Source organism: Rhincodon typus, chromosome 13 (assembly GCF_021869965.1).
Source record: "Rhincodon typus isolate 14 chromosome 13, sRhiTyp1.1, whole genome shotgun sequence".
Classification (NCBI taxonomy): Eukaryota; Metazoa; Chordata; class Chondrichthyes; order Orectolobiformes; family Rhincodontidae; genus Rhincodon; species Rhincodon typus.
The window spans coordinates 62,376,689-62,404,366 of NC_063344.1; the positions used below are offsets into that span (position 1 = coordinate 62,376,689).

General features: G+C 40.5%; 1 protein-coding gene across 1 annotated transcript; it reads right to left on the minus strand.

The window, feature by feature from the left end:
- LOC109913604 (S-arrestin-like) lies at positions 1-27,678 on the minus strand. Its single transcript, XM_048604133.1, has 16 exons — positions 27,562-27,678; positions 24,831-24,891; positions 22,670-22,714; positions 17,447-17,646; positions 16,095-16,154; positions 12,996-12,998; positions 11,894-11,967; positions 10,933-11,068; positions 9,259-9,343; positions 8,744-8,816; positions 5,398-5,535; positions 5,082-5,159; positions 4,061-4,084; positions 2,024-2,076; positions 1,587-1,593; positions 1-118 (listed from the first exon to the last, which is right to left on the minus strand). Exons 1-16 carry the CDS (start codon positions 27,676-27,678, stop codon positions 1-3), a joined length of 1,272 nt encoding a protein of 423 aa, XP_048460090.1.

Sequence of the window (27,678 nt, forward strand, 5' to 3'; positions counted from 1 at the left end):
CTATTTAGAGGCAACTGAGTTGCTGAAGGGAGACTCAGAACCTTCCTTGAGATCTTCTGTCACTGCCATAGGACCACCCCGATCAAAGTCTTCAAACTCAATGTCATCATGATCAATACTGAGAACAAAGAGGAGGAAATATCTGTCAAAAGCATAGTCTCTTTAGGCCAGTATATGCAAAATCACAGACTGTCATCTAATAATTAGCTGGATAACTGGTTACTGGATGAGATAATCCACAAAATAGTGTGTGATGTACGCATGGGAGTATCTTGCCAAAATAATAGTGGGACTAATGGGGCCCCCCATTAAATATGAGTAAACGGCACAAGAATCATTAGGGAGGGCATTGTCACAAATAAATGTGAATGTCTAAAAGTTAGCATTAAAGTTATACAATTCACTGTTAGTTTCATGAAAACAGCAACTCACTGTCTGGTAGCTTATTGAAATTGATCAAATGGCGCACATTCAAATGTCTGGGTAATAGATACAAACCATACACACCACAGAAAATTAAACTTTGCCATTCCAATCAAAGTACTCCTTTAACAATGTAATAAATGTCAATTGCTGCCAATCAATATTTCCGGCACTGAAAATGAACCATTATGGAAACTCATTCCTTCAGGTTTGGTGTTTAAAATTTCAAAGATGTGAAATTATTTTTGCAGTTCCGTTTCTGTCTGTTTTTCTTCCTTTCTTCCTTATCCAATCTTCGTTTATTGCTTTTTCTGTGCCAGATTTGACTCCGAATTCCCTCAATCATTTATATTTACATCTCAGTCCTTTTACTGTTTAGTTCCCAACCCTACAATCTGATTGATTAAGGAAATATGGTTGTAAGGTCTGATCATTCTTGACCCAGGTACTTTCCTTCACAACTATGTCACTTTTCAGATAAGAGGTTTAAAATCCTAAATGTGCAAAGGTCAGTCTAACAGATGACAAATGCAATCGATCCCCTGCTGATGTAAATGCTGGGCCAGTGAAAGGAGTGGGATTCGGGGACTTATCCAATGCTGTATAATCAGGGAAGTGAGTTTGTGTATTGATCCAATACTGAAGGGACATTACTGTGTCGATCCAATTTAACAGCTACATAGGTTGTACATTTTCACTCACTGGATCGTGAAGTGTGTTAGGAATTGTGGTGCAGTTAGTACTGCCCTCTGAGCTGGTAATTCCTGGTTCAAGTCCCATCCCAGGACTTGATGACCAAGGAGGGTTCATTCAAACCAGGGTCTAACAACCTGATTATCAACCTGGAAATCCTCCCAAAACACTTATGGCAGGCAGTAGATACGGGAGAGACTTCTGGTCAGTCAAACTTGCTGTGGAGTGTCATTGGCCAAGATGCAAACTCTGGGATCAGCTAGTATTTTGTCTCCAAGAGAAAAAGATAGGGAAAATAGATGTAAGCACGTGTTTTGTCTGCCTCACATGTCTCTAGACCCAGGAAATTTTCTAAGATTAAGCCTAAACTGTAGTGAGAATAAATTACTGGAATAAAATGATTGCTGGAAAACTCTGGATTTCAGGAGTAGGTATCAGATGAATGTGCAAGAAATAAAGCAGGTACTTACAGGCTTTCTGTGAATTGTGGATGTGAGGGAAAAGAAATAGAGGAAAAATTGAAGGTGTATCTACTCAACATTGGAAGTTAATCATAGAACAGTAACATACATAGGCACATGTAGTTTCAATGAATATCAATCTCAAATCATATTTAACTTCACTCTTCTAATTCTGTCCTATTGATTTGGATGTTACTACACCATGCTACCTCCTATTTTGTCCCATTAAATGAGATTGCAATGGAGCAATGCATTTTGTTACTTACTCCCATCGTGTCAAATTCTAATGAACAAGTTCATTTCTATTCTCTCCATTACATAAAATTATACTGTGGTTCAGTCTCTTTCCAGTCTCCAGCTATTATGTAGGATTTAAATGAAGAACGCTTTTCCCACTTAATCCCATTTGCAGATGTTCTTCACTACAGTTTATGTTTGGTACTCACCGGTTTGGGGTTTGGGGTTCATGAGCAAGAAGGGTAAATCCACAGCAATATCACTGTAAAAGGAGGAGAAAAACAAGAAAATTATAAGTGCAATGCTCCAAAAGGTGCAGCATAATACATGTCAGCTCAAAGCATGAATGGAGCTCTTTCCATTTTCTTCACCTCACCTTTCAATTCCCCACGGGCCTTTTCTTTTGTTGTGTGAGTTGCAATCAGTCCTTCAAAACACTGCCCAGCTTAATTTAAGTGGAATAGCAATACCATTGATCCGATATGAAAAGGATGTGCCCAAAATCCACCAACCGGTGAGAATGGTTAAAGAGAACCTCGAGAAAGGTGAGAATATTTTTTTGCCCCCTCGGGTGTGGGCTAGAACAGTTCGGTAACATTTAATGGAGCACGGGGTTTGGTGTGAGAGCATGTTGTTTTCCCAATTCCTTCAACCAAGTCAGAGGCTGTTGCTCGGAGAACAGTGTGAAGATGAGTTCACAGGCTGTTGCTAGAGGAGCAGAATGGGAATGGGCACATAGGCTGTTGCTCAGAGAAACATATTGGGGATGGGTACACAGGCTGTTGCTAGGGGAACAGATTGGGGATGGGTTTACAGGCATTACTAGGGGAAGAGAGTAAGGAGGAGTTCACAGGCCATTGCTAGGGGAACAATGTTGGGATGGGCTCACAGTCCACTTTCACATTCCTAGGCTATTTGAAGCACTTACAAGGCTATTTATTTTATCAACAGCGGGTGTGGGTGTCATGTCATGTGCGGGTGTGAGCCAGTTGATATAGGAATAGCCCCTGTACACAAGTAGCCAGCCTGCATTCATTGGTCAGGACAGAACAGGGGTATACTGAGGACTGACACAGTTTGATAGGGCATTGGCTAGTAATAATATACCAGGCACAGGCCTACATGGCCTCTCCTGTCAACCCCGAGCAAATTGAAACCTGTCTTTCCTGTTAAGATACAGTGATGGGTGGTAATGTCAAACTGTCCTTGCTGATGTTGCTCCTCAATGCTTTGCCAGCATGCTCAGTATGCACTCTGGCAGGGGACCTGTGCTGGTGCACAATGCCCCTGGCCACTGCAGGACACTGGTGCTGCTCTACAACACAGGGCCACTGTGGCTCAGAGTGGGCATGGCTGGAGGCTTGTGTTGCCATTGTTCATGGAACATCCAACGGTAAGTGGTGATGGCGAGGGAAGACACTAGGCACTAGGATGGAGAGAAGGGTGATTTTGGGGAAAAGAGGCTTCAAAGGAAGAAGAATCAGACGGACAAAGGATTCCCTCAACCAGATGTAAACCACACACTTATTGCCATTTTTATAGTGGGTCTCTCATGTTTAATCTTAAGTTCTCTTCAGGTTTGTAATGACTTGACGCCAGTGGAATAAAGAATCCTTGCTTCAGGATCTTTGGGCCGTCTGTGTGTACAAATCTCAGGTTGCACTTTACAGTGCTGTGCCGGTGTGACTCAATTTGGGCACTGGCAGGACACTAGTATTGCTCTACAATGCAGTACTAATATAGTGCACTCCAAGCAGAATTTTTCTTTTCCTTTCTTTTCTTTCCCAAAACTTCATGCTAAAAACCAAAGATTCTCCTTGATTCACATTCAGATATTGTCCCAGATTCAGTGAAAGCATCCCAGCAACTTTTTATGAACGAGCTTAGGCTGTAAATGCCACTTGGCTATTTAGCTGTGGATTGAGAGCATTGTAATATAGTTCACCTTGATTTCCATACATGCTTTAACGAGCAGGAGTCACTTTGCATTAGTCAACAATGAGGGACTTGAGGGCTGTGTGAATTCAGCACAGATCACAAATCACACTTAAAACCTTCCAGTCTGTATAATTTGGACTAGTTCCACTGGGATATGCTTCTAGTCCTGCAGGACGGTCCTGATAATGAGCAGCGTTATACTCCAGTGGTCAGCTATGAATCAAACTCCAATGAGTCTAATCTTCAGAAATCCTGCATTGATGGAATTGATCAATCTCATATTTGAATGACTCAACATATCAGCTTACCTGAACAAAACATCCCCCAGCATCCTGAAAGGTAAATAAAGAAAGAGACAATTTAACCAACAAAAAAAATGGCAATCATGGCATTTCTAAATGTACAATTAAAAAAGTGTTTCTGAGTACGTCATCGATCAGGTGACAAGTGGTTGTAATTCAGGGGATTGAATTCAAACCCGATGTAAACATTGTGATAAAACATCTCTTTAATAATGGGGGAGTCAGTGATGTACTAACCCAATGGCCCAGGCAAATGCTCGAGGGCCATGTATTCAAATCCGTATCACAGCAGCTGGTGGAATTCCAGTTCTATTAATTTTAAAAAAGTCAATGTAATATTGAAAGCTGCTCTCAGTAATGATGAATAATTGTCATAAAAAGCTGTTTGGTTCACTAATGGGCTTGAGGAGATGAAATCAGCCATCCATTCCCTAGTCTGATCTACATGAGACTCCAGAACTATAGGAATATGGTTGACTTTTAACTGCCCTCTGAAATAGCCAAGCAAACCATTCAGTTCAAGGTTAATAAACATTGGGTAACAAATACTGGTCTTCCTGGTGACTCTGATGAGTCAGATCTTTAGAAATTATGCTTGAGGTAAGTGACTAAAACTTCATATCAATCATATAAAAATAAAACAAAGTACTGAAAGTGCTAGAAATCTGGAACAGACACAGAAAATATTGGAGAAACTCAGCAGGTGTGGCAGCATTGTGGAAAGAAAGCAGAGTTAACATTTTGAGTCCGGTGACTTCTTCAGAACATTCTGCATTTACCCAGGAGGCTCTGTGAGAGAGTTCCTTCTTCATTAAAATACTTCTATGGTGCTCGTATGGCCATTCTGAGCCATCATTCAGTGCTCCATCCAACACAGCTCACAACTTAGTAATACATTTCAATCCCTTTCTAACACAACAAGCTTTGGGTTTTAGTGCAATTGTATTATTCAGCTGACTGGATTTCCCAAAGCCGTATTGGTCAGTCACTGGAGAAGAAGAAAGCTCATCCTGTGTGTGACACTTACCCAGATACAATCAATTTCACCCTTACTTTGTAGGAAACAAGAATTCCCCAAACTTCTCGATCAATTCCTTCTTTTAAGCTGAAAACACCGAATAGCAATGTTAGTTGCATGGACAAAGACAGATATTAGAGCAAATATTTCTAGAAACATGAAGCTAACTGTTTTCACCATTTTTGAACGAGGAAAATAATTATGATGTGGACTTCCTGAAACCTAACACAAATTTTACATGTAAGAGATCGATCTTCAATAGAAAATGCTAAAAAAAATTAACCCACGAGTTACCTAACATGAGAGGAAACTTGCCCCAGCTTACATAGTGGTAGAAGCCAAGTTGGTGTCCTCATGTCTGAGTTTTCCATCCAGCACCACACCATGCTTCTCACGGTTATTAGCAATGATAGGATAGAGAGTGTAGACTTTCTTTAGAGTGGAACCTGGAGCCACCTGTTCACTGAGCAAGAATACACTTGTCAACATAATTGAAATACAAATGAGCATATACTTCAGAATCCATCCCCAATCAAATCTTAGAGCTACCATCCACTGTACACAACCCCATGGCACCAACACACTTACACGCTATAAACTGTCCAGTATATATGTGTCCAGTGAACAGTCCAAATATACCCCATCATCACTACACACATGAACACTGCCTGTACTTGAGATGCACCTCAAGTACAGGCAGTACATTGGCAAATATACCTCACAAATGTGTTCATCCAGCTCTGCACCTTGTTGTCTCGGATTCTCCAGCATCTGCAGTTCCTACTATCTCTGATTCAAATAAAACATTCAGTCTGGAGCTTCCAAACATCTTGAGAAATTTCAAGATTAATTGAAATATGTCCTTAAATGTTTTAAAAATATATCTACAGTGGTTCAAAAGTCAATTCATTCGAAGTAATCACATAACTGGCCATGGCCAAGGTTGGCATGGTTTGTTTCTGCTGATAGTGTTCACTCAGCAGCGTCCCCATATTGCAGACAGTATTTCAGAAGCATGGACACCTATGGTTGCCAACCTACAGTTGCAGTGACCAGCAGTTCATTCAAACAAAAACAGAACATGCAAGATAAAACTCAGCAACATCACCCAAAGAAGGAACACATCAGATTGGAAATGTTAACTCTCTGCATCTCTCCATAGATACTGATAGACCAAATGAGTTTCTCCAACACTTTCTACTTTTATTTTAGATCTCAAACATCCACAGTAGTTTGTTTTTATTAAAGCAATCAACTGAAACCTCAATCAGGGAGACAAGGGAGGGGCTTGCTGAGGCCCTAGCAGAGCTATTTAACATTTACTGGCCACAGGTGAAGTGCCAGATGACAGGAGGTCTATGTCCCTCCCTTATTAGACTGCCCAAAATTAATATGGTTCCTTTGTTCAAGAAGGGCAGCAGGATAGGCCAGGTAATGATAGACCAGTTAGTTTGATGTCAGTGATAGGGAAATTATAGGAAAAATTCTGAGGGACAGGATTAATCAGCACTTGGAAAGGCAGTGATTGAACAGAAAGAGCCAGCACAGAATTGTTAGAAGGAGATCCTGTCTGACTAATTTAATGGAGATTTTTGAACAGGTGACTAAATATATTGATAAGAGTTGTGCAGTTGATGTGGTTTACATGGACTCTGGTAAGGCCTTTGACAAGGTCCCACATGGAAGGCTGGTCCAAAAGGTAATAGTCCATGGGATGCCAAGCAAATTGGCAAAATTGGCTTAGAAATAGGAGGCAAACAGTGATGGTGAAGGATTGTTTTTGTGATTGGAAGCCCATGACCAGTGGTGTATCTCAGGGATAAGTGCTGGGACGCTTTCTATTTGTTACGTACATTAACAAATTGGATGTGAATGCAGAAGGTATAAGTGATAAGTTTGCAGATTGCCACAAAAATTAGTGGTGCTGTTGGTAGTGAGGAGGGTGGTCTCAGGCTACAGTCTGATATCAATCAGCTGGTAAATTAGGCAGCGCAAAGGATGATGGAATTTAAGCCTGATGAGTGTAAGGTGATGCATTTTGGGCAGTCTAGTAAGGGAGGGGCATACACAATGAATGGTAGGTCCCTATGGAGTACTGAGGAACAAAGGGACATTGATGTACAAGTCCATAGATCCCAGAAGGTGCCAGCACAGGTAGACAGGGCGGTAAAGAAGGATGCTTGTCTCATTAACCAGGGCACAGAATATAGGAGCAAAGAAATGTGGTTGCAACTTAATAAAATATTGGTTAGGCCACAGATGGAATGCTGTGTGCAGTTCTGGTCGGCACACTATCAGAAGGACATGATTGCACTGGAGAGGGTTGAGAGGAGATTCACCAGGATGTTGCCTGGGATGAAAAATCTCAGTTAAATGAAAAGAGACTGGATAGGCTGGGTTTGTTTTTCCTGGAGCAGAGGAAGGTGAGGGGGAATCTGATTGAGGTGTCCAAAATTATTTGAGGAATAGACAGAGTGGATTGTGAGAATCTCTTCCCCATGGCAGACATGTCTAAGACCAGAGGGCATAAGTTTAAGGTGAGGAGTATTTGGTTTCTTTCACCCAGAGAGTGGTAGAAATATGGAATATGCTGCCTGACAGGGTGGCTAAGGCAGATACTCTTACAATATTTAAGAAACATCTGGATGAATACTTAAAATGCCAGGCTATTGTAGGCTATGGACCTAGAGCAGGTAAATGGGATTGGTGTAGTTTGGTGTTTGTTGGTAAGTATAGACATGTTGGGCTGAAGGGCCTCTTTCTATGCTGTATAACTCTATGACTACTTCTGTTTTTTATACCAATGCTACATTTAATCTAGATTAATCTGTGACCAACAGTTAATTGAAACCATAAACAGATCTGTTGCAGCAATTACTTGATGCAATCATCAGTTAAATTTATCTAATTTTGTAATCTTCAAGCTTCAACTTCTGAACGATGATAAACTATGACTGATAAGGCTGCCCAATTACACTGATTTGAAGAGATTTTAGCTTAGGGTTTATGAAAATAATTTGGAGTGAAAATATAGGTATCAATTCACCTCTGCACTTTGGTATCACGCCCAGAATATTCCAGATAGGTTTTCCAAATGCACCCGTAGTGGAAACTCCAGGTTTTTACTTTCTGATCACAATGTCTCCAAAGGCATGAGCATGGGAAGAGGGACACTAAGACAAATGTTGCTGAGATGTCATAGTAAGAGGATTTTGATCAGAACACAGTTATATGTCCAACAACAATAGGTCATAAAGCATCTGACAAAGCTAAGACTCAACTACAATCAAGTAGCAGCATGCATTCCCCTCAGTATGTGATCTTTGAAACATGAATAATTGAAGTTAATGGGCAGACATATTATTGTCTCTAGCTCTTCAAATCTGTAATTACTGAGGATAAGAATTATACCCACCACACCATTCACCATTTTATGACCAGAAGCCTGCAGGTTACATCAAAATGTAACTCATCACTCTGCATCATGTGTGCATTTATTTTTGTGTTTGGTCAGTTAAAATGCTGGGAACTGGACTGGGACCTTCACCAGTTACTTTTATCAAGGAAAGATGAAATCATATACAGAGCAATCGATGCTTATCTTGCTGGTACTGGTTGCTAGGAAACCGTAATGCACTAGGGTTCCAAAAGGAACAGGATGTCTGACTTACTCCATTTCCTCGGTAGCCACTGTCTGGCTGTATTTGTCATGAGAGTACAGCAACACTGATGCAATCTGATCAGCTGAGGGCAAAGACAGTACAGTTAGAAATCTCTGAATGATTCAAAAGATACAGCATAGTGTTCAGGAACAAAACATTTCACACAACGAAGACTGAATGAAATATAATGTGTGCCGTCTAAAAGATGCACTCCAGCATTTTCCCAATGTTTCTCCACAGCAGTTCCCAAACCCTCAACTTCTGCCTTCTACAAATATAAAGGTAGCAGCACTTGGAAGCTTCCATCCAAGACAAGTGCCATCCCAACTTGTAATGATATCACCATTCTTTCATTGTCATTTGGTCAAAGCCCTAGCAGTCCTTTGGGCGTAACTTCATAGCATGGACTACATTGGTTGAAAAAGTTGGCTCACTATCACCTTCTCTTAAACATTTGGCTTACTAGCAATGTCTATGTCCCACGAGAGAACTAAAAAAGAATCCCACTGGTTCTTTCTTCGTACCTGTTACTTTTATCTTCTTCACGGTCTTGGTGGAATGGTTGGTCACCTCAACACTGACTTCAACTGGCTCACCATGGTAATAAATCTATAAAACAGTGCATTTCAAGTGAAGGCAATATTTTTCAAATACTATATTTTGGATCATTTAATTTATCCTCTATAACAATCTACAACCCTGCCTTCACCAATAGTGAATAATGCTAGAATTTTGTCTTCATTATTTCAGACAGAGTGCATTCCAGGCACTGATCCCTTCCCCTGTGACGAACTTGACATCCATCCTGAGTGTACATAATACCAGCTTGCAGCTGCACGTTTTCCTGCTACAGTCATGAGTTAACTTTCAATAATAAACTCAGGAATAATTGCTCTGCTTCTTTAAATGGTCTGTTGTCAATCTCTCATTTCCTTTGCTTCATTCTCACTTTCTTTTAATGATGCACTGAAAGTGGCGGTGTTACTCAGTCCTTCAATTCGAGGGTTTGGGGCAGGGATTTGATTTTAACGAGCAATAATCATTGTGTGTTTGAATGTCAGAGAGCAGGGAGCACGGGGTTGATTATGTTGGATGGAGGCCTGACCATTTTTGTAACATTTGGACATTACTTGACAGGCAGCTCCCAAGCAGGGTGACTGCTCCAGAGAGTTAAGCCAGAGATTTTAGTTTCAGTCAGTATTGTCAGTGTTCTGTCCCCTTTCTTCATCGGATTTAAAAATTGCTTCCAGATTTAAAGCAGAGGAACTACCTATACCTAAAACAAGTAGCTGATCCTTCAAATAATTTATATGTGTCCTTGCTGACTTGACTATTTTGCAGAAGACACAACTTTCATTCCAGAAATAGATCATACCCTATGGGCTTAAAAAGTGAGCAAATACATTGCCAGGACTGGAGCGTTTAAGTTATATGGAGAAGCTGGATAGGCTGGGACTTTTTTCACTGGAGTGTAGGATGTTAAGGGGTGACATTTAGAGGTTTATAAAATGATGAGGGATGTAAATAAGGTGAGTAGCAAAGGTCTTTTCCCTTGGGTGGGGGAGTTCAAAACTAAATGGCGTATTTTTAAAGGTGAGAGGAGAAAGAGTTAAAAGGGATGTGAGGAGAAACTTTCTCACATTTGTATGTGGAATGGATTGCTGAAGGAAGTGGTAGATGCAGGTACAGTTACAATATTTAAAAGACATTTGGACAGATACATGAATAGGAAAGGTTAGAGGGATATGGGCCAAATGCAGGCATGTGGGACTAGTACAGTTTGGGAAACTTGGTCGGCATGGACGAGTTGGACCGAAGGGTCTGTTTCTGTGCTGTATGATTCTATGACTCTATGTCTCCATATCTATTAACTTATCATGTCTGCGGTTCATCCCAAAGCAATTTGCAAGCTATTACTTTTCCATTGGTGTTATTTGCATAAATGTGGTAGCCAACTGACACACAGCAAACTTCCACAAACAGCAGACTCAGCTGAGAGTGAAATGGGGCTCAGAATACCAAAAGAGACTCCTACTGGTCTTTGAATACTATTGTGGGATCTTTTACATCTATGTGAGCAGGAAGGTGGAGCCTATCTCCAAACTGCTGGCCATTTAGTTAAGCAGGTTCTGTCATTTATAGACCTCCATTAGCCATCTCCATTTGTGAGGGTAGAACATGGTTTCCCAAACACTCACCTCTTTGTTAAGTGATGCTTCTAAGTGGAGAGGTTTATCTGACATGAGGAATTGTCTGGTAGTTTTAGCCACTGGCCGAAAAATTGGTTTATCAGGAGCATACTGTACCTTGCGGATAACCATGGACACGGAACTCCTGAGGGAAGAAAAATATTGGAAAGATGGATAATTACACTCAAATAGGTCGGGACTTTAGCAATGTAATCATATTTGAACTGGACTGCAACGGTCTGTGTTCTTTTAAAGCAATATGTTATGCAGATATCAGCCAATGCAGTACCCCTATGAGTGGATAGTTTGCATACATTTGCAATATGGATCTATTGTAGGAATTTATTGTGCCCACACATGTGCTTATCCATTACTTGTCTGTTCAAGTGGATGAGCTGGTTACATGCATTAGCAGACTGACTGTGTGCACACTGTCGTATTATAGAATAGATTCAAGAAAGGCAGTCCACCTTCAAGCCAGCTAGTTGATATCACAGCATGTGATGTTCCAGGATAAAGATTCTCATTTCACTTTCATTAATCATAGTGCAATAGAGTCAGCACAGCATGCAGTCAGTCTGTCAGCTGTGTTAGTGTTACTTTCATGTAATGTGTACTTACTGATGTTACTGTACAATCCAGACTATGTGTAAGTCTGAGACCTTGTGACAGTTTAAACAGTTCCTGTTGTTAATAAACTTCAAGACATCGATATCAACAGGAACTCAGTCTTTGTGGTAAATGTTACATCAGCTAACATGTAATGCAACATATAGACCACATCATATTGACAGTGGTGTTTGACCTAAGAAGCCACATCACACACTGTTATATTAATTGTCTCTGTGAGCCATCCCAGATCACTAAAGGGACCCTGAGAACAGTTACTTTCCACTTGATTATGTATCGGTTTATCATCCTCAAGAAGCAATGTCAATTCCTTTCCCAGTTCAGACAAATGTGCACTTACCTTTTAGAGATTTTCTCATCAATGCTGAGAGTCTTTGCACAGAATGCCAATATTTGAAAGTCCACCCCACAACACTGCAGACAAAGTAGAGAAACTCTCATAAGTCATACATATAATAGGATTGAAAAGTCATCATTCTATTGTTAAAACTTCCAATGGACAAAACTTACTCATTCTGAAGCTAAGCAATTGTACTGAATTCAACCAGTGAGTGTAAGCAGGACCTGTTTGCTTCCCCAACATGTCAGTCTCCAAGAACAAGGCAAAAGATGGTGGTTGGAGGAGAGTCAAGGGCAGGATAGCTGAAATTTCCAGCTGCATGAGGCTAGATGATAAGGTAGAGCAAATTCAGGCAATTGGCAGTAATGTTCTGATCTTTAAACATGTACTGCACACACAGTATTTGACCAACGTCGGCTACACTCTCATTCCCCTGAACAAAACCTGAGAATGGAGCATAATGGCCTAATGCTCCAACCCACTTCTCCTGGAGATCAAGCCAAATGAAAGGGTCCTTCACTGAAAGAAGGAAATAATGTGAGGGGAACAATCACACGCAATAGTTTGCATAGTGCAATCTTTTTGAAACTTAAAGAGTCTAACCACCTTCCTTCAACTTCTCCATGTGTTACAAAAAGAGACAAACCCTCGATGTAACAGGTCTGACATCCACCACCTGCCTCAACCACCAAATCCCATCACCTTTATCATCTACCTGGAAACAAAAGGAGTCCCATTAGCAAAGAAGGAAATCAGGGCCCTAAATATAACAATAAACCTCCTTCTTGTTGCCAATACACAATTAAGTCTATACCGACTGAACACAGTATATGTTGTAACAAAATCCTGAGCATAAAACAAAGGGCCTTCTGCTGGAGAAATCTTTAGCCATCTACCATTAAGTTCCAATTTCATCCGTCCCACTTTTATTCCCAAAGTCCCTATACTTCTCAAAAATAAGAAAAATCTTGCTGGGTAAGACTCCATTGATAGTACCTTCCCTCTAATACTTCAGTCAAGTGACCATTCCTCTGCGCAAACTGGGAAAGTTAACGTGCAAGGTTTCTCATCAGTAAACACTAATATGGACTTTCCATCAAACTTGCTGCTGAGCAAGGGAGCTAGACAATCTATTCCTTTCTTCTAAAACTGAGACCAATTGCAACAGCCTAAGCTGTACTTAACATAGATCTGGGATTAATCATCAACTGCCCTGGATAGTTTTACTTTACATGGTGCTTCTTTCCCAAGACGCCTTTAGGGAAAACCTGTGTCCTAACTGCAATGATTCATTATCTTGAGACTGGCAGTGTTTAGTTTGTAAGTAAATCAATTGAGTCAGCACATACGCATTCAACAAGACTTCTATAAAAAGTGTAGTGTTGAAGTGCTGAGTGAGAGAGCCTTATGTGATGTTGAGAGTCACTTTAGTTAGGTTTGAATATTCAGTGTTCCACTGGGTGGAGCTAGTCTCAGATACAAAGCTGCTTGTAGGTTAGCACCATCCAACCATTTCTGAATGTTATGATTACATGCTGATGGCTTAGTAGCAAATGGGCTGCCTCTGACCCGATGTAACAAGAGTGCATAAAGAATTGAAGGAGGCCTCCTTCCAAGCTTTGTCAGTGCTGTAGAGATAGGGTCTAATGAAGATAATGAGGTGTGGAGCTGGAGGAACACAGCAGGCCAGGCAGCATCAGAGGAGCAGGAAAGCTGACGTTTCGGGTCTGGACTGTTCTTCAGCAAATATGCACGCAAGTCTCTAGAAAAGCACTGTGACCTCAGTAGACATGGGCTAGAGGATTGAAAGAAGCGCAGCTCTATTGCTACAACCCTGTGTCAGAACACATAGACATTTTTCAAGTTTTATTTACAAAATGGGTTATTTTTATAATGATCACTCGTAGAGTTATAGAGATATACAGCTCGGAAACAGGTTCTTCGGTCCAACTCATCCATGCCGACCAGATATCCGAAATTAATCTAGTCCCATTTGCCAGCATTTGGCCCTTATCCCTCTAAGCCCTTTCTATATCACTGCCTACAAAAAGAACAAATCTGTGTATGTAAATTCATTGACTGTCTGGCAAAGTCCTTTATGGCTCATGGAATGTTGCACTTGTAAAACAGAGAGAATTTTTAAACAGGGAGAGGCTTAATAAGGATAGATAACAAGAGGGCTGACTACTCTCACTTTCAGCTGAAAGCCACATCTTTACCTTCCCAGAATATACAAAAAAGGGTTAAAAAACTCTCTGAAAGACTGGCCTGAGTATGTGTGCTTTGGCTGCACATTCCATTCATGGACTGGAGTGCTGTTAGGGTCACAGCTTTGAAAGCAGCCATTTTAAACACCCCTGCATTGCAGGTAAAAGAAAGAACATTCTGAGTGCTGGAATTCTGTCACTCATACCTTTATCATCTTAGACTCACCTTTTATTTCTCCTCTGGGTGTACCATTACAATCTAACATGGTCTGAAGGAATGCCCGAGACCAAATAGAATCAGGAAACAGGATATATTAATTTATGGTTTATTGGATGTGAATCAGTTAGATAAATATGGGGAGTTAGTAGTCAGTGGTGTATGAGCTTTATGGAGTATGGTTAACTTGAATAAAGGTCTGACGAAAAGTGTGGACTTAAACTTTGTTTATGCACAGTATCTTCTAATATACAACATGATTGTATGTTATGCTACTATGTCTGCTTGTATCTCATTACCACTGATGCTCAGTAGCAGCAAGATGTACCATCTACAAGATGCACTGCAGAAATTCATTAAAACCCCTTAGACATCACCTTACAAACCCCCAACCACTTCCATCAAGAAGGACAAAGGCAGCAGATATGAAAGAATACCACAACCTTCAACTTCTCTTTCCAAGTCCCTGACCATCCTGACTTGGAAATATTTCAGCATTCCTTCACTGTGAATGGGTCAAAATCCTGGAATTTCCACCCTAAATGGCATTGTGGGTCTAGCTACAGCACATGAACTGCAGCGGTTCAAGAAGTCAGCTTACCACCACCTTCCCAAGGGCAATGAGGAACAGGAAATAAATGCTGGCCAGATTGTAATGCCCGTGCCTCCCGAGTGAATAAAAGAAATTAGTAACTAATGAATTGTCTTTTTGTTAATTCAAGAAAAAATGGTTAAATTGGCTCTTTTTGAAACCTACTTTCACTTGGGTCTGGGAGAAAGTGATCCTGCAGGGAAAGGATCCTTTTTAAATGAACATTGTTGTGACCAGCTAAGGGAGTGGGCAAATAACCAAGAGAGCCAATTCTCACCTTCCTCATACAGGAATTTAATGGTTTGGAGTATCCCATGTGATACTGTAACAAATTAGGTCCCCTTACCCGAGTGCTGATTGTAACACTAGGCGGAGATGCCTGCTGACAAATGTTGTTAATAAGTACTGTTTAAGTAAACACTGAGGTTTGGCATGAGCTTATCTGAGGAGCAGAAGAACCTATACTAAAACAAGTGCTGCCCTGGCACCAGCTTCTAACACCCACTGGTAACCAATTTAAGGTGACTCCTGATCTGACCTTACCCTTTCATGGCTGTTCTTAAGGGAGATCTTACAATTTCACTTACAGCCTTATCAAACTTGTGTCGCTGAGTTTGATTTTTCTTTATTCGTTAATGGAATGAGGGCATCGCTGGCTTGGCAGCATTTATTGCCCAGAGATCAGTTAAGAGGCAATCACATTGCTGTGGGTCTGGAGTCACATGTAGGCCAGACCAGGTAAGGATGGCAGTTTCCTTTCTTGAAGGACATTAGTGAACCAGATGGGTTTTTCCCAACAATCAACAATGGATTCACAGTCATCATTAGACTCTTAATTCCAGAATTTATTGAATTCAAATTCCACCATGGCAGGATTTGAACCTGGGTCCCCAGAACGTTATCTGGGTCTGTGGATTAACAGTCCAGCGAATAATACCACTAGGCCATCGCCTTCCCTGCAAATGTGTATTCAGGTCCTGCCAATCTGGTCATTTGTCACTGCCTCAAAACCTCAAATTCTTTCAACATTTCATAGGTTAGTGTTATGGACAGAGGGTAGCAATATTTGGACTTGGTTTTTATACACTATCCATGGTTTCTGTACTGAGCCAGTGTTCTGGCTCCTTAAGATATCCATTCTTATTTGACAACCCTTAATCCCATGCATCACCTTAATGCTCTTACCTTGTCAATTTCATTGGGACCCAGCTGCAACGTTACAGAACAAGGTAGATAGTCTGGGAACTGTCAGAAGAAAAAGAGAAATCATTAACACTTTGAGTTGGGACCTCCTTTTGATGCAACACAACCAAAAGAAAAATAAGCTGCAATACACCAAATTCTCATTAGTGGATAGGGACATGGGCTTGCTGTGGATAATAAAAATAAAAGGGGATACCTGTCCAATGTAACTCTCCTATGGATTGCAAATGATCACACGATCAGACTGGACAAGTCTGGTGCCTACTGTACAATTGGTGTATCCCAATATCTTACAATGCCAAGGGTAGCTCCACAGTCAATCCCATACCTCCTGACAATTGTAATTGATGATTGAATGGGTGAAACAAATATAAAAGCATCTCTGTAAAGAAACATTTCTACTACTACTGTCTTACTCATGTGTACTTGCCAAAAATACCACCCTGCTTCAAGTGAGTGGCATGCTTTAATCAGCCAGTCCTATAATGGTTAATTTTACTTCAGTGCATAGCAGCAATTCTTTAAATATGGAAAAATTTACATAAGAAAATTTTTACATGACATTAAAGAAGCCATTCAGTACATTGTGTCCGTGCCATAGTGGAGTAGAGTTAACAGTCAATCACAGTTTTGGGATTGGGAGTCACATATAACACAAACTTTGTAAAGATAATGGATTTTATTTCCTGAAGGAATTACTGAATCAAATGGGTTTGTATCGCACTTTGGTAGTTCCATAGTTGCTATGCAAAAACTAACATTTTAGTCCAGAGACCGTTTACTTGAATATAAATTCCCCAGTTGTCATGGTGGGATTTCAACTCAGAATCATAGATTCCCTACAGTGTGGAAGCAGGCCATCAAGTCCACACTGACCCTCTGAAGAGCATCCCACCGATACCCAGACCCTGACCCGATCCTAGTAATCCTGCATTTTCCCATGGCTAATCCACCTAGCCTGCACATCCCTAAACACATGGACAATTTAGCATAGCTAATCCATCTAACCTATATATCTTTGGACTGGATCATGTCTGACTGTATGTCATGTCTCTGGATTATCAGTCTCTAATGATTAACTAGTCCAATCCCTAACAATTCTGCCAACGCACCCCCAGTTTATTGGCAGGCAGGAGTTGCATATGGCTCTGGCCACAGCTCAATTCATTTTAACAAAATTACAATTTTGAACCATTGTGGGAGACATTGAAGAATATATAATTGAAAAGTAGCAATGTCGGGTTATTACAAGTTTCACAAATAAACAGATGACTTGTTAGCTCTTCCCTAGTCACAAGGACAGCAGTGGCTCAATGATGCAGAACTGTAAATACCTGAAAGTTGAATGGATAAGCTTTATCTCCAAATTTCCTTGCCAAACGTTCCTGCAACTTGGTTTGGGGTTTAGGTTTTTCTCCTGACGGAGGTGGATAGACCTGCACAGTGGCCTCATGTAGGTCTCTTCTGAACTTCAACCCACAAACATCTATATCCTCACGTCCATAGCGGAATGCACAGAGCAATCTGCAAAACACTGAAAACAGTCCAGAAATGACACAGGGACAGCAAAGTTATTAACAGGACATGGGGACTACAAGGTCACATATATAGGTCAAAGGAGTGGGCAAAGATGGGAAATAGAGCATGATGCTGGAAAATGTGAAATGGTTCATTTTGACTGGAAAAGTAAAAATGAAGCATATTATCTAAAGGGGGAGAGATTGAAGAGCCTTGAGATGTAGAGGAATCTGAGTATCCAAGTGCATGAATCAGAAAAGATTAGTATGCAGGTACAGCAAGTAAGTCAGAAATTCAATCTGCTATTGTTTTTTTATTGTAGGGAGAATGAAATATACAGGGAATGGTGAGATTACACCTGGAGTACCGTGTAAAGTATCAGTCTCATATTGAAGGAAGCATGTAAATAAATTGGAAACAGTTCAGACAAGGCTTTATAGATTAATGGAATGGGTAAGTTGTCTTATAGGACAGATACAAGCTAGGCATGCATTTGCTGAAATTTAGAAGAGTAGGAGAGACTTGATTGAGAAACATATACACAGGCATCTTGACAAGGTGAGTATAGAAAGGATATCTCTTCTACTGGGAAAATCTAGAACTATGAATCACTGTTTCAAAATAAAGGGTTACCCATTTAACACAGAGATGAGGAGAAACCTTTTCACACAAATGGTTTTAAGTCTTTTGCAGTCCCTTCCTCAAAAGCCTGCAGAAGCAGACTCTAAGTATTTTAAGGCAGAAACAGTTATTTTTTATAAGCAAAGCAACTAAAGGTTATTGGGAGTAGGCAGGAATGAGGAATAATCGGATCAGCCACCATCTTATAGAGTAGCAGAACATCAAAGGGCAGAATGGCCTACTGCTGCTTCCAATTCATATGTTTGAATGAAATAATAGTGGCTAAAGGTCAGCAGTGAATAACACTCCATAGCGCTCTGCAACTTGTTTTACACCATATTTCATTTAACCTCCTGTACTGAAGGATTTCTCAGAGGAGTCATATATTCAGTTCAAATAGCTATTGCTTATTCCTTGGCTCATGGCAGATACATCAAGAATTCAGACCAATGCTTCCACTTCTTCATTTCAGCAATCCCATCAATTCTTTCCACTTGAGGGTCAACATCCCATTCATTTTTCAATTATTCCTGGCGCAGATGTAGCAATTTAAAACTGGACATTCATGAGGCACAGTGGGCCATCAGCAGCAGTATTGTAGTTGGCCACTATCGTAGTGTCATGGCATTGCATCTCCCTCAGTTTACCATTATCATCATGTTGGAAGACCAGGCCTTGTTCAATGGAGTGTGGAGGAGGGCATGCCAGGAGCAGCATCTTGCATACCTAGAAATGAAGTGTCAACCCAGTGAAGCTCCAACACAAGACTACTTGTGTGCAAAACAGCACCACAGCATACAATAGACAGAGAGGGCCAAGTGAACGCATAGCCTCTGAAGCTCATCAGTCATGCCACATCCAGTCGTGAACGGTGGTGGACAATTGAAAACTCACTGGAGAATGAGACTCCAAAAATACCCCCATTTTCAATGATGGGGGAGCGTAGAACATGAGCGCAAAAGATAACGCTGAAGTATTTTCACCCATCTTCAGCCAGAAGTGCCGAGTGGGTTATCCATCTGGGCCTCCTCTAAAGGTCTCCAGCATCATAGATGCCATAGTAGCAGAATTGTTATATTTCAGCCAATTCAATTCACCCCATGTGATATCAAGAAATGGTTGGAGGCATTTAATACTGCAAAGGCTATGGGCTCTGACAACTTTCCAGCAATAGTACTGAAAACTTGTGATCCTGTTACAGCTACATCACTGGCATATACCCAACAATGTAGTAAACTGCCCAAACCAACTTGGCGGATTACAGCTCCATCAGTCTAGTCTTGATCATCAGTAAAGTGATGGAAAGAGTCATTAACAGTGCTATCAAGTACCTACTCAGCAATAATTTGATCACTGATGCTCAGTTTGTGTTTTGCCAGGACTATTGAGCTCCTGACCTCATTACAGCCTGAGCCTACACATAACTGAGTTTGGTATTAAGAAGTCCCAACATAAACAGACAATGGGAATCAACAGGAAATGTCTTCACTGGTTGGTGTTACACCGAGCACAAAGGAAGATGGTTGTGGCTGTTGAAGGTCAATTTCTCAGCCCCAGGACATCACTACAGACAGTCCTCATAGGAGTGTCCTAGACTCAACCATTTCCATCTTCTCTCCATCATAGGATCAGAAGTGGGGATGTTCACTATGATTGCACAATGTTCAGCACCATTCATGACTGTTCAAATACTGGAGCAGTCCTTATCATACACAGGAACCTGGACAATATCCAGCTTTGGGCAGGTAAGTAGCAAGTAACATTTTTGCCCAGAGATGCCAGGCAATGGCCATCTCCAACAAGAAAGAAGTTAACCATTGCCTTTGATAGTCATTGGCATTACCAGCACTGAATCCTCACTATCTATGTCCTGGGGCCACTATTGGACAGAAATTGAACTGGACTGACCATTTAAATACAGTGGTTACAAGAGCAGGTTAGAGGTTAGAAATTCTGCAGTGACCAACTCACCTCCTGTCTCCATAGTGTCTGTTCATCATCCACAAGGCACAAGTCAGGAGTGTGATTGAACACTCTCTACTTGCCTGGATGAGTGCAGCTCCTGTATCACTGGAGAACTCGCCATCATTAGAATAATGTAGCCTTCTTGATTGTTACCCTTAACCAAAAGCTTAAACATTCACTTTCCTCACCATTGATGCTCAAAATCCACACTGTGTACCATCTACAAGACACATTGCAGAGATTCGCCAATGCTCTTTAAACAGCACCTATAATCTCATGACCATTTTCAACTAGAAAGGACAAGGGCAGCAAATACATGAGGTTGTCACCATGTGTAAGTCCCCCTCCAAGCTACACACCATCCTGATTTGGAATGATATCAATATTCCTTAGTTATCATTGGGTCAAAATCATCCCTTCTTAGTAGTTAATTCTACACCCCAAGGTCTGCAGTGGTTGGAGAAGGCAGCTCATGACCATCTTCTCTGGAGCAATTATAGATAGGCAGTAAATTGCTGGCCCTGCCAGCAACACCCACATCCTGTGAATCAGTAATAAAAATAGAATAATGATGGCATGGTTATTCCATCATCCACTGTCATTGGAAACGTGCCTTATGGAAGCTTTGGTGGATGTGGATTTAATGTGCAGCTTTTGGTCCTACAATGGAGTGATTTTTAAGAAGCCTTTTGGGACATGCTGTGATAGCTCTGGGGCAGGTATGACTTGAGCCGAGACCTTCTGGCTCAGAGGTAAGGAACTACCACTACACCACAATACCCTGGGACAAGCCTCAATCCATTGCTGTTTCAGGGAGAGCAAGAAAAACTATCACCTAGCCAAATAGCCTGTGAAAAGAAGAAGAGAGAAATGGAGAACAATGAGATAGCAAGGTAATTTATTTGAAATAAAACAGGAAATGCTGGAAATGATCAATAGATCTGGCTGCAACTGTGGATGGAAAAGGATTTGCCTCAGGTAACAACTTCAAAAATCACTTATACTTTTACTGTCTGTCAGCTCAAACAATTGGGCTGGTGGATTGGAATGCAAGAAACCTACCTTCAGTCTTGCAGAATTAGGCTGGCTCAAGCCTGAAGATTCTCAAGGGATATAAACTCAGCCGGCTCTGAGATTGAGCCCAGCCACTATACATCTAAATGAAGAGAGCCAAAAGATTGGCACTACTTGGCCAAGGCCTCATGTGTACTCCCAGGGTGGGCTGGTCATTCACTATGATGGACAGATCATCTGGTGAGAAATGGGAATTTGGAGACAATTACCACACAGCCGGTGGTCCCTAGTGAAAACACAGGAGAGGCTTGGAATGAACCATATAGAGCAAAGTATGACTGCAAATATGATCAGGAATGCTCCTCCTGGTTCCACTGAATGACTTTTAAAAAATCAACAAATTACAAGTTGCTGAAATATCTGCCCACTCTGCTGTCTGTTCTGCGGATCAAAAACTAATTACAGCTATGGCTTCTTCAACAGTTCATATTTTCCAAGAGCCTTAAATTTGTTTACAGCATCCATCTTGGATCATAAAAAATGGGCTTCGGGAATTTAACAGTGTTAAAAATAATCGTGGAAGTTGGGTGCAGAGCGTTCCATTAAAAAATTGGCATGGTTGGCACCTGTTTTGCAACCTTGAAATGAGAACACCACATAGCAACCAGTGTCCGTCCCAACACTTTGATAGTGTTAAGCAAAAAGAGAAACTCAGCAGGTCTGGCAACATCTTAGGAGAGCAAACAGTGTTAGCATTTCAGGTCTATTGAACCTTCTTTAGGGTTTCTCCAGTAATTTCTGTTTTTCTTTCAGATTTTCAACATCCGCTGTTCTTTGTTTTATTCAATTCACTTACATATGTGAAGATATATGTGCTGCACATGCAGGGGACATGGTCTTTACATACATGCGCATGGGCCATTATGTGTACATTTGAGCAGGTTACACAAGGCTATCAATTTGTTATTCGAAGTCAAATGAAATGGGCGAGAGTGAATCAGTAACTTTTTATTTTACACAACCTGATCACATATTTAATTGACCAATAAAGCTTCAGCGTTTGAGGACACAGTGAATGTCAGGGTACAGTGTGAGTGATGTTCAGGGTCAGTGTGTGTGAGGGTCAATGCACGTGTGAGGACTCTGTACATATGAAGGCCAGTTTGTACAGGTTTCAGTGAATGTATGAGTCTGTGGTATAGGTGTGACTGTTCTGAGTGTTTGTGAAGTTTTGTGTCTCAGAGGTTCAGTGTTTATGAAGCATAACCTGTACTGAAAATGCAAAGTGTTTTATTTTTGATCAAAAATATTATTTTAACCCTTAAGTAATTAATATCAGTTGATCTCATTTCTCTGGACATACAGCCTACAGAAAGGCAAGAATCTGAGCAGATAGTTGAGGCAATCATTTTGTTCAATATTACAGAGGGATTTCTCACCTTTTTTATCCTTAATGTAGCCAGTGTCCAATACAAGCACACCTTCTGCAGATAAATCAGATTAGATCAGTTACTGCAACCAGACTTGAACATAAGGTTTGGTTTTTCCAACAACAGCTTTCCCATTAACCAGCTCAGGTTGCTGTGGTTCATCCAGTTCAGTCCCAGATCCCCTATCAAACAGCCCAGAGATACTCTGTAAATCATTCTGCACCAGCCCTAGGGCTTCTCCTTAGCACTACGATTCTGGGTGGAATCAGTACCAACCCTCCCATTCACCAGTTTTGGAGTGTTATGTGTTATGACACTAACTGCCAATACTGCCAACAATCTGTCCTGGACGTTGTGTGGTATCGGAGATACGCTGTTATTGGAGTTGGATTACACTGGATGGATTTTATTGGGGGTGGATTAAACTGGAGAAGTTTTGTATTTTGGGGAGAATGTTGTTCATTACAGGGTTACTTCTGGCACAACGTACAAACGCCCCCAAGGGGCAGGCAGTTACCTGTGCAGGTTTCCTTGATCAAATCAATGAATAACCCAGTGTGGGTGGCAGACGTCTCATTTGGTGGCATGTATCCCTCTGGAATTGACATCAAGTCCACGGCGCATTGGTAAAAGAAGAGCTAAATAAACACATTTCTGAAGAAGGGTCCAGGCCCGAAACGTCAGCCTTCCTGCTCCTCTGATGCTGCTTGGCCTGCTGTGTTCATCCAGCTCTACATCTTGTTATCTCAGATTCTCCAGCATCTGCAGTACCTACTATCTCTGAAACATTTCTCTCCCAGATCTATTTGATAGATTTGAGAGATGTATTAGTGAGGAAATATGCCAATCAAGATCTATAATGTTGTGGATGAATTACATTGGGGATAAGTTTCTTTGGAGATAGATTAAATTGGGAATGAATTCTAAAGGAACCATATTATATTGGGTGCGTTATATAGATCTATTTTCTTAGAATTATTGTATTTCCATATTTTCAGATTGGATTCTATTGGAGATGGAAGTCTTGTAGCACAGTGGGTAGCATCACAGCCTCACAGCTAGGAGCTCCAGGTATGAGTACCTCTCCAGTACTTGATCGCCATGGAAGGTACATTCATAACATGACCAAAATCCTTCTGATGCCCCTATGGCACGTACTAAGAGTGGTGGAATATTCAGGTCTGGCATGTTTGATGAGGACTGGTTGCTTCAAGCTATAGCCTCTGGCAATAGGCTAGCAATCTAACCAAGGAAAATCTATCTGTGGAGAGAGATACTGGGGATGTGATTTGCGTATGACCAGGCATGGGAGGCTCTCAGGGTATGTTGTAGATTCTGCAAAGGGGTTATAGTGGAAATATATTGTATTGTAGGTGGATTGTGTTGAGGATTGTTAATACTTGCAAATATGTTGAATTATATTGTATTGGGAATTTACTGTTGTTGTACGTTATTTTGTTATTATAAAGTTGCATTTCTGAACTGCCAATGGCAGCAGTCATTTCCTGATCTTTGTTCAGAAAGTGTATTTCACAACAAATTTTTTCCTCAGGTATCCATTTCTGAACATCTGTTATTTTTGGAATTTTAGTGGAAACAGCAGGTTGATTTTTTGAGAAGATATAAATGCCGATAGCTCTGTTTGTAACACTCAGCTTCATGATGTAAATCTCATGTCTCAGCAGCACTTTGTGGCTCTGCCTCCTATCTTTAGTACCACTGTAGTATCTCCATAATAAAACTGATGAGTTTGACAGCAATGTTGATTTGACTGATGGTCCAAAAACCCTCTTTGTATCATGAAAACAGTCCATGGCTTTCTGCACTTTGCTGTCCACTCTATGCTGATCCTATCTGCTTTCCGTCTCATGGCTATAATGACATTTCTAAATATCATTATATACAGTCTTTTCTTTAACAATCAAGAATGAAGAAGTTGTTGTAAGCTCTTTCTAATGCCAGCTTACAAACACTTAACTGAAAAACTACGATGTATGCCGAGCAATTTTATGTGAAGTAAATATTTGTTAACATGAAGAAACATACATGTACCTAAAAACACCCAGACAATTGTCCCTACAGTGGAAAAAAGAACTAAGATTTTAATGGAGACAAAGTGTACAATCTCTCAGTGTTGAGAAACAGGTCTTCTTTCAGAACATGTACTTACCAACAGGATCAGTGTGGGTGACATGATCCACAAAGTCCCTTTTGCCCAAGTAGACAGCAATCTGTGAAAGTGGTGATAAAACAGTGTTTGGACAATTTGAGACTGAGATGGTCATTACATATTAGATTCTCTGTCTGCCACAACAATAAGCTGTGCTTCCATGTAACATAATTTTGTCTTGTAGAGTTATTCATGACCTAAAGTTAAGATGCGCTTAGTTCTAAAATAAAGTCCTTGCAATTTATAAAAACAAAAAGAAAGAAAGAGGAAAAGAAAGAAAGAGAGAAAGGAAGAAGAGTTTTATAGTGCTTACACAATCTCAAGATATCAAGATATCAATCATTTTGCGGCCAATAAAGTTATTTTTTAAAAATGGTTTTAATGTAGGGACTCATGACAACCAATTTTCACCAAAATAAAGTTCCATAAAAGCAAAATGATTAACTTCCTGTGATGATGTGTTTACGGGAAAAAAGTTGGCCAGGAGAACTCACTTTCCTTTTCCTTTAATGGTGTCATGAAATAGTTTACATCTATCAGAAAAGTTGAAAAGGATCATTTTTTAATATTTAATCTGAAAATCAGCACCTCCAACATTGTACAACTCCCTCAAGGCTGTGGTGCTTTGTATTCAGGAGACCGTTTGGATTAAGGCCTTAAGCCCTTTAGTGAGACTTGTGTTATAGAAGATAATGATTCTGAAAGAGTTAACACTAAAGTTGGTTCAGCTCCATGTCATGTGACCCACAGTCTTTGTGTGGAGACAAGAGCCCATATATGGAGCAGATAAATTCTGCATAGTTCCCAAAAGTCTTTAGTAATTATGGCTGACTCCTAATTGCTATCATACAATAAACCATCCTGTTATCTGAGAAAAGTGGCTCCTTTGTAACGATTTTATATTGGTGTATTCTCTACCGCTGATCATTAGATAAGCCCTAGACAAAGGAGAATTGGAAGTAGTGAATAACCTCAAAGGCCTGAATCAAGTTGGTAGCAGTCAAGAAATGCAAAGCTGGTTATATGATGTGGTTTGCATTACTCAAGTCTGCTAACAAACGGGTTACAATTCTGTTTCCTCTGTTGGCCTGAAGCCAGTAAATGAAGAAGGACGCTAAATGTATTCTTTTTAAGCAGCAGTCGGATAACCTGCAATGTTTTTTCAAGTTTGACTCAGATCCTCATTTTCTAACCCATCTGGTTCAGAAGTGTGAGAAATCAGATCAAGCACATTCCCGAATATCTTTCTCCAAGGATCTCGCTAATTCATGGATTTTGCTTGGATCTTAACTTGCAGCTGTTGTAAGGAATGAGCAATTAGAACATACAGTTACCGTCATTGCATTTGGACTAATTTCAAGGAAGTGGCATGATCACTGGCCCTGTCTGGATTAAAATTTTTAGAATGTATCCTTGTTTCTAGATGAAAGTGAGTGTGTTGTGAATGGCCCCTCTTCATATCCCAATTTGCCTGGTGTTTAATGCACCTTAATGTGATATAATGATACAGGATTGATTTCTATCCCTCTTTCAGTTTACAAACCACCATCTGAGAGATTGATCTTTGAATGTAAAGATATGTCCATTTTCATACAAATCACACATTGACTTGTAAAGGTGCAGATCAATGGATGATCACTGAATGAAAGTGTCAAGTAAAGGAAGAAAGCTTTTTTTACTGGCACCTTTCATGACCAGAGAATGTCCTGCAATGCTGCTTATCGAGTACTTTTTTGAGGTCTTGCAATTTTTGAAAAGTACAATGCCTATTTGTGCATAGTAAGATCCCACACATAGCATTGTGCCAATGATCAGATAGCCTCTTATTTGTTTGAGAAATTGGGGGATATATTTTGCCAGAAATCTGTGGATAACTCCAATGCTCTTCTTCAAATAGGGGGATCTTTAATATCTAAATTGGGTTCTATATCTATAAATATCTAAATGAGGCCTGGGTTAATGCCTCATCTGAAAGCCTGCATTGTTGGCAGTACGGCACCGCTTAGGGCTGTATCATATGTCGATACGGGGACCTGGTATAGGAGCAACGAGTCATGTTTATCCAGAATGCTTACGGCTTTATCATCTATTTTAATCACACATAGCTATCTGCAGACTGAGGTACGGGTCTGGAGTATATCAGGCTTTGGATGTTTACAGACACACTCTCCTTGAGGTTGATTGCTTCTTAAAGTCCTTTCAATTCCTTACATACTGTAGCACTTGTACACTTGTATTTGCATTTGTACATCGATTATCAAATGCAGAATTCTAGTGTCTAAGGCCTTCACTTGCTCAGTCTAGACTGGTATCTTCTCTGTTACTGATGTTAGAGACATGATCAATTAAAGCATCATGATTTACATGCATATCATTATACCACACTGAAGCAATGATTTATTATTAACATCTTTTCCAGCGATTTCTATTTTTGAATTGATTATTGAGCATCAATACCAGTACGTTACACTGGAATGATATTTTGTCTATGCTGCTAGCCTGGGATCTGTGCAGTTTGCATATTGCAAAGCAACAGAAGGAATGCAATCTCATCTGCACAGCCGGCATAGCACATCAAACTGCTCACACAGCCTGAGTTGACAACACATCTAGAAGGCGTTACTGTGGCATTGGAGTCTTCAATGAAATATAGAGGCAAGACATCAGGTCTGAGAGGAGGGAAAGAGAAAGTAAGAGAGGAAATGTGAAAGCTGAGAGGGGGTTCACATACCGATTTATCAGATGTTGTCTTTTTGAAAACAATGTTTTTGGGACCTGGAGTTGATGGGTTCATCTTGACAACAACAATGCTGGGAGCAGGGGTCTTCTGGATCTGGGGCACATTCAT

Bases quoted from the DNA above. Each gene is read 5' to 3' on its own strand.
- LOC109913604 (XM_048604133.1), bottom strand. From the start codon at position 27,678: ATGAATGTGCCCCAGATCCAGAAGACCCCTGCTCCCAGCATTGTTGTT. The intron at 5,536-8,743 runs GTAAGTCAGACA...ATTCTTGCTCAG, and splicing joins GTGGCTACCGAGGAAATGGA to TGAACAGGTGGCTCCAGGTT. The intron at 5,160-5,397 runs GTAAGCTGGGGC...CGGTGTTTTCAG, and splicing joins AACTTGGCTTCTACCACTAT to CTTAAAAGAAGGAATTGATC.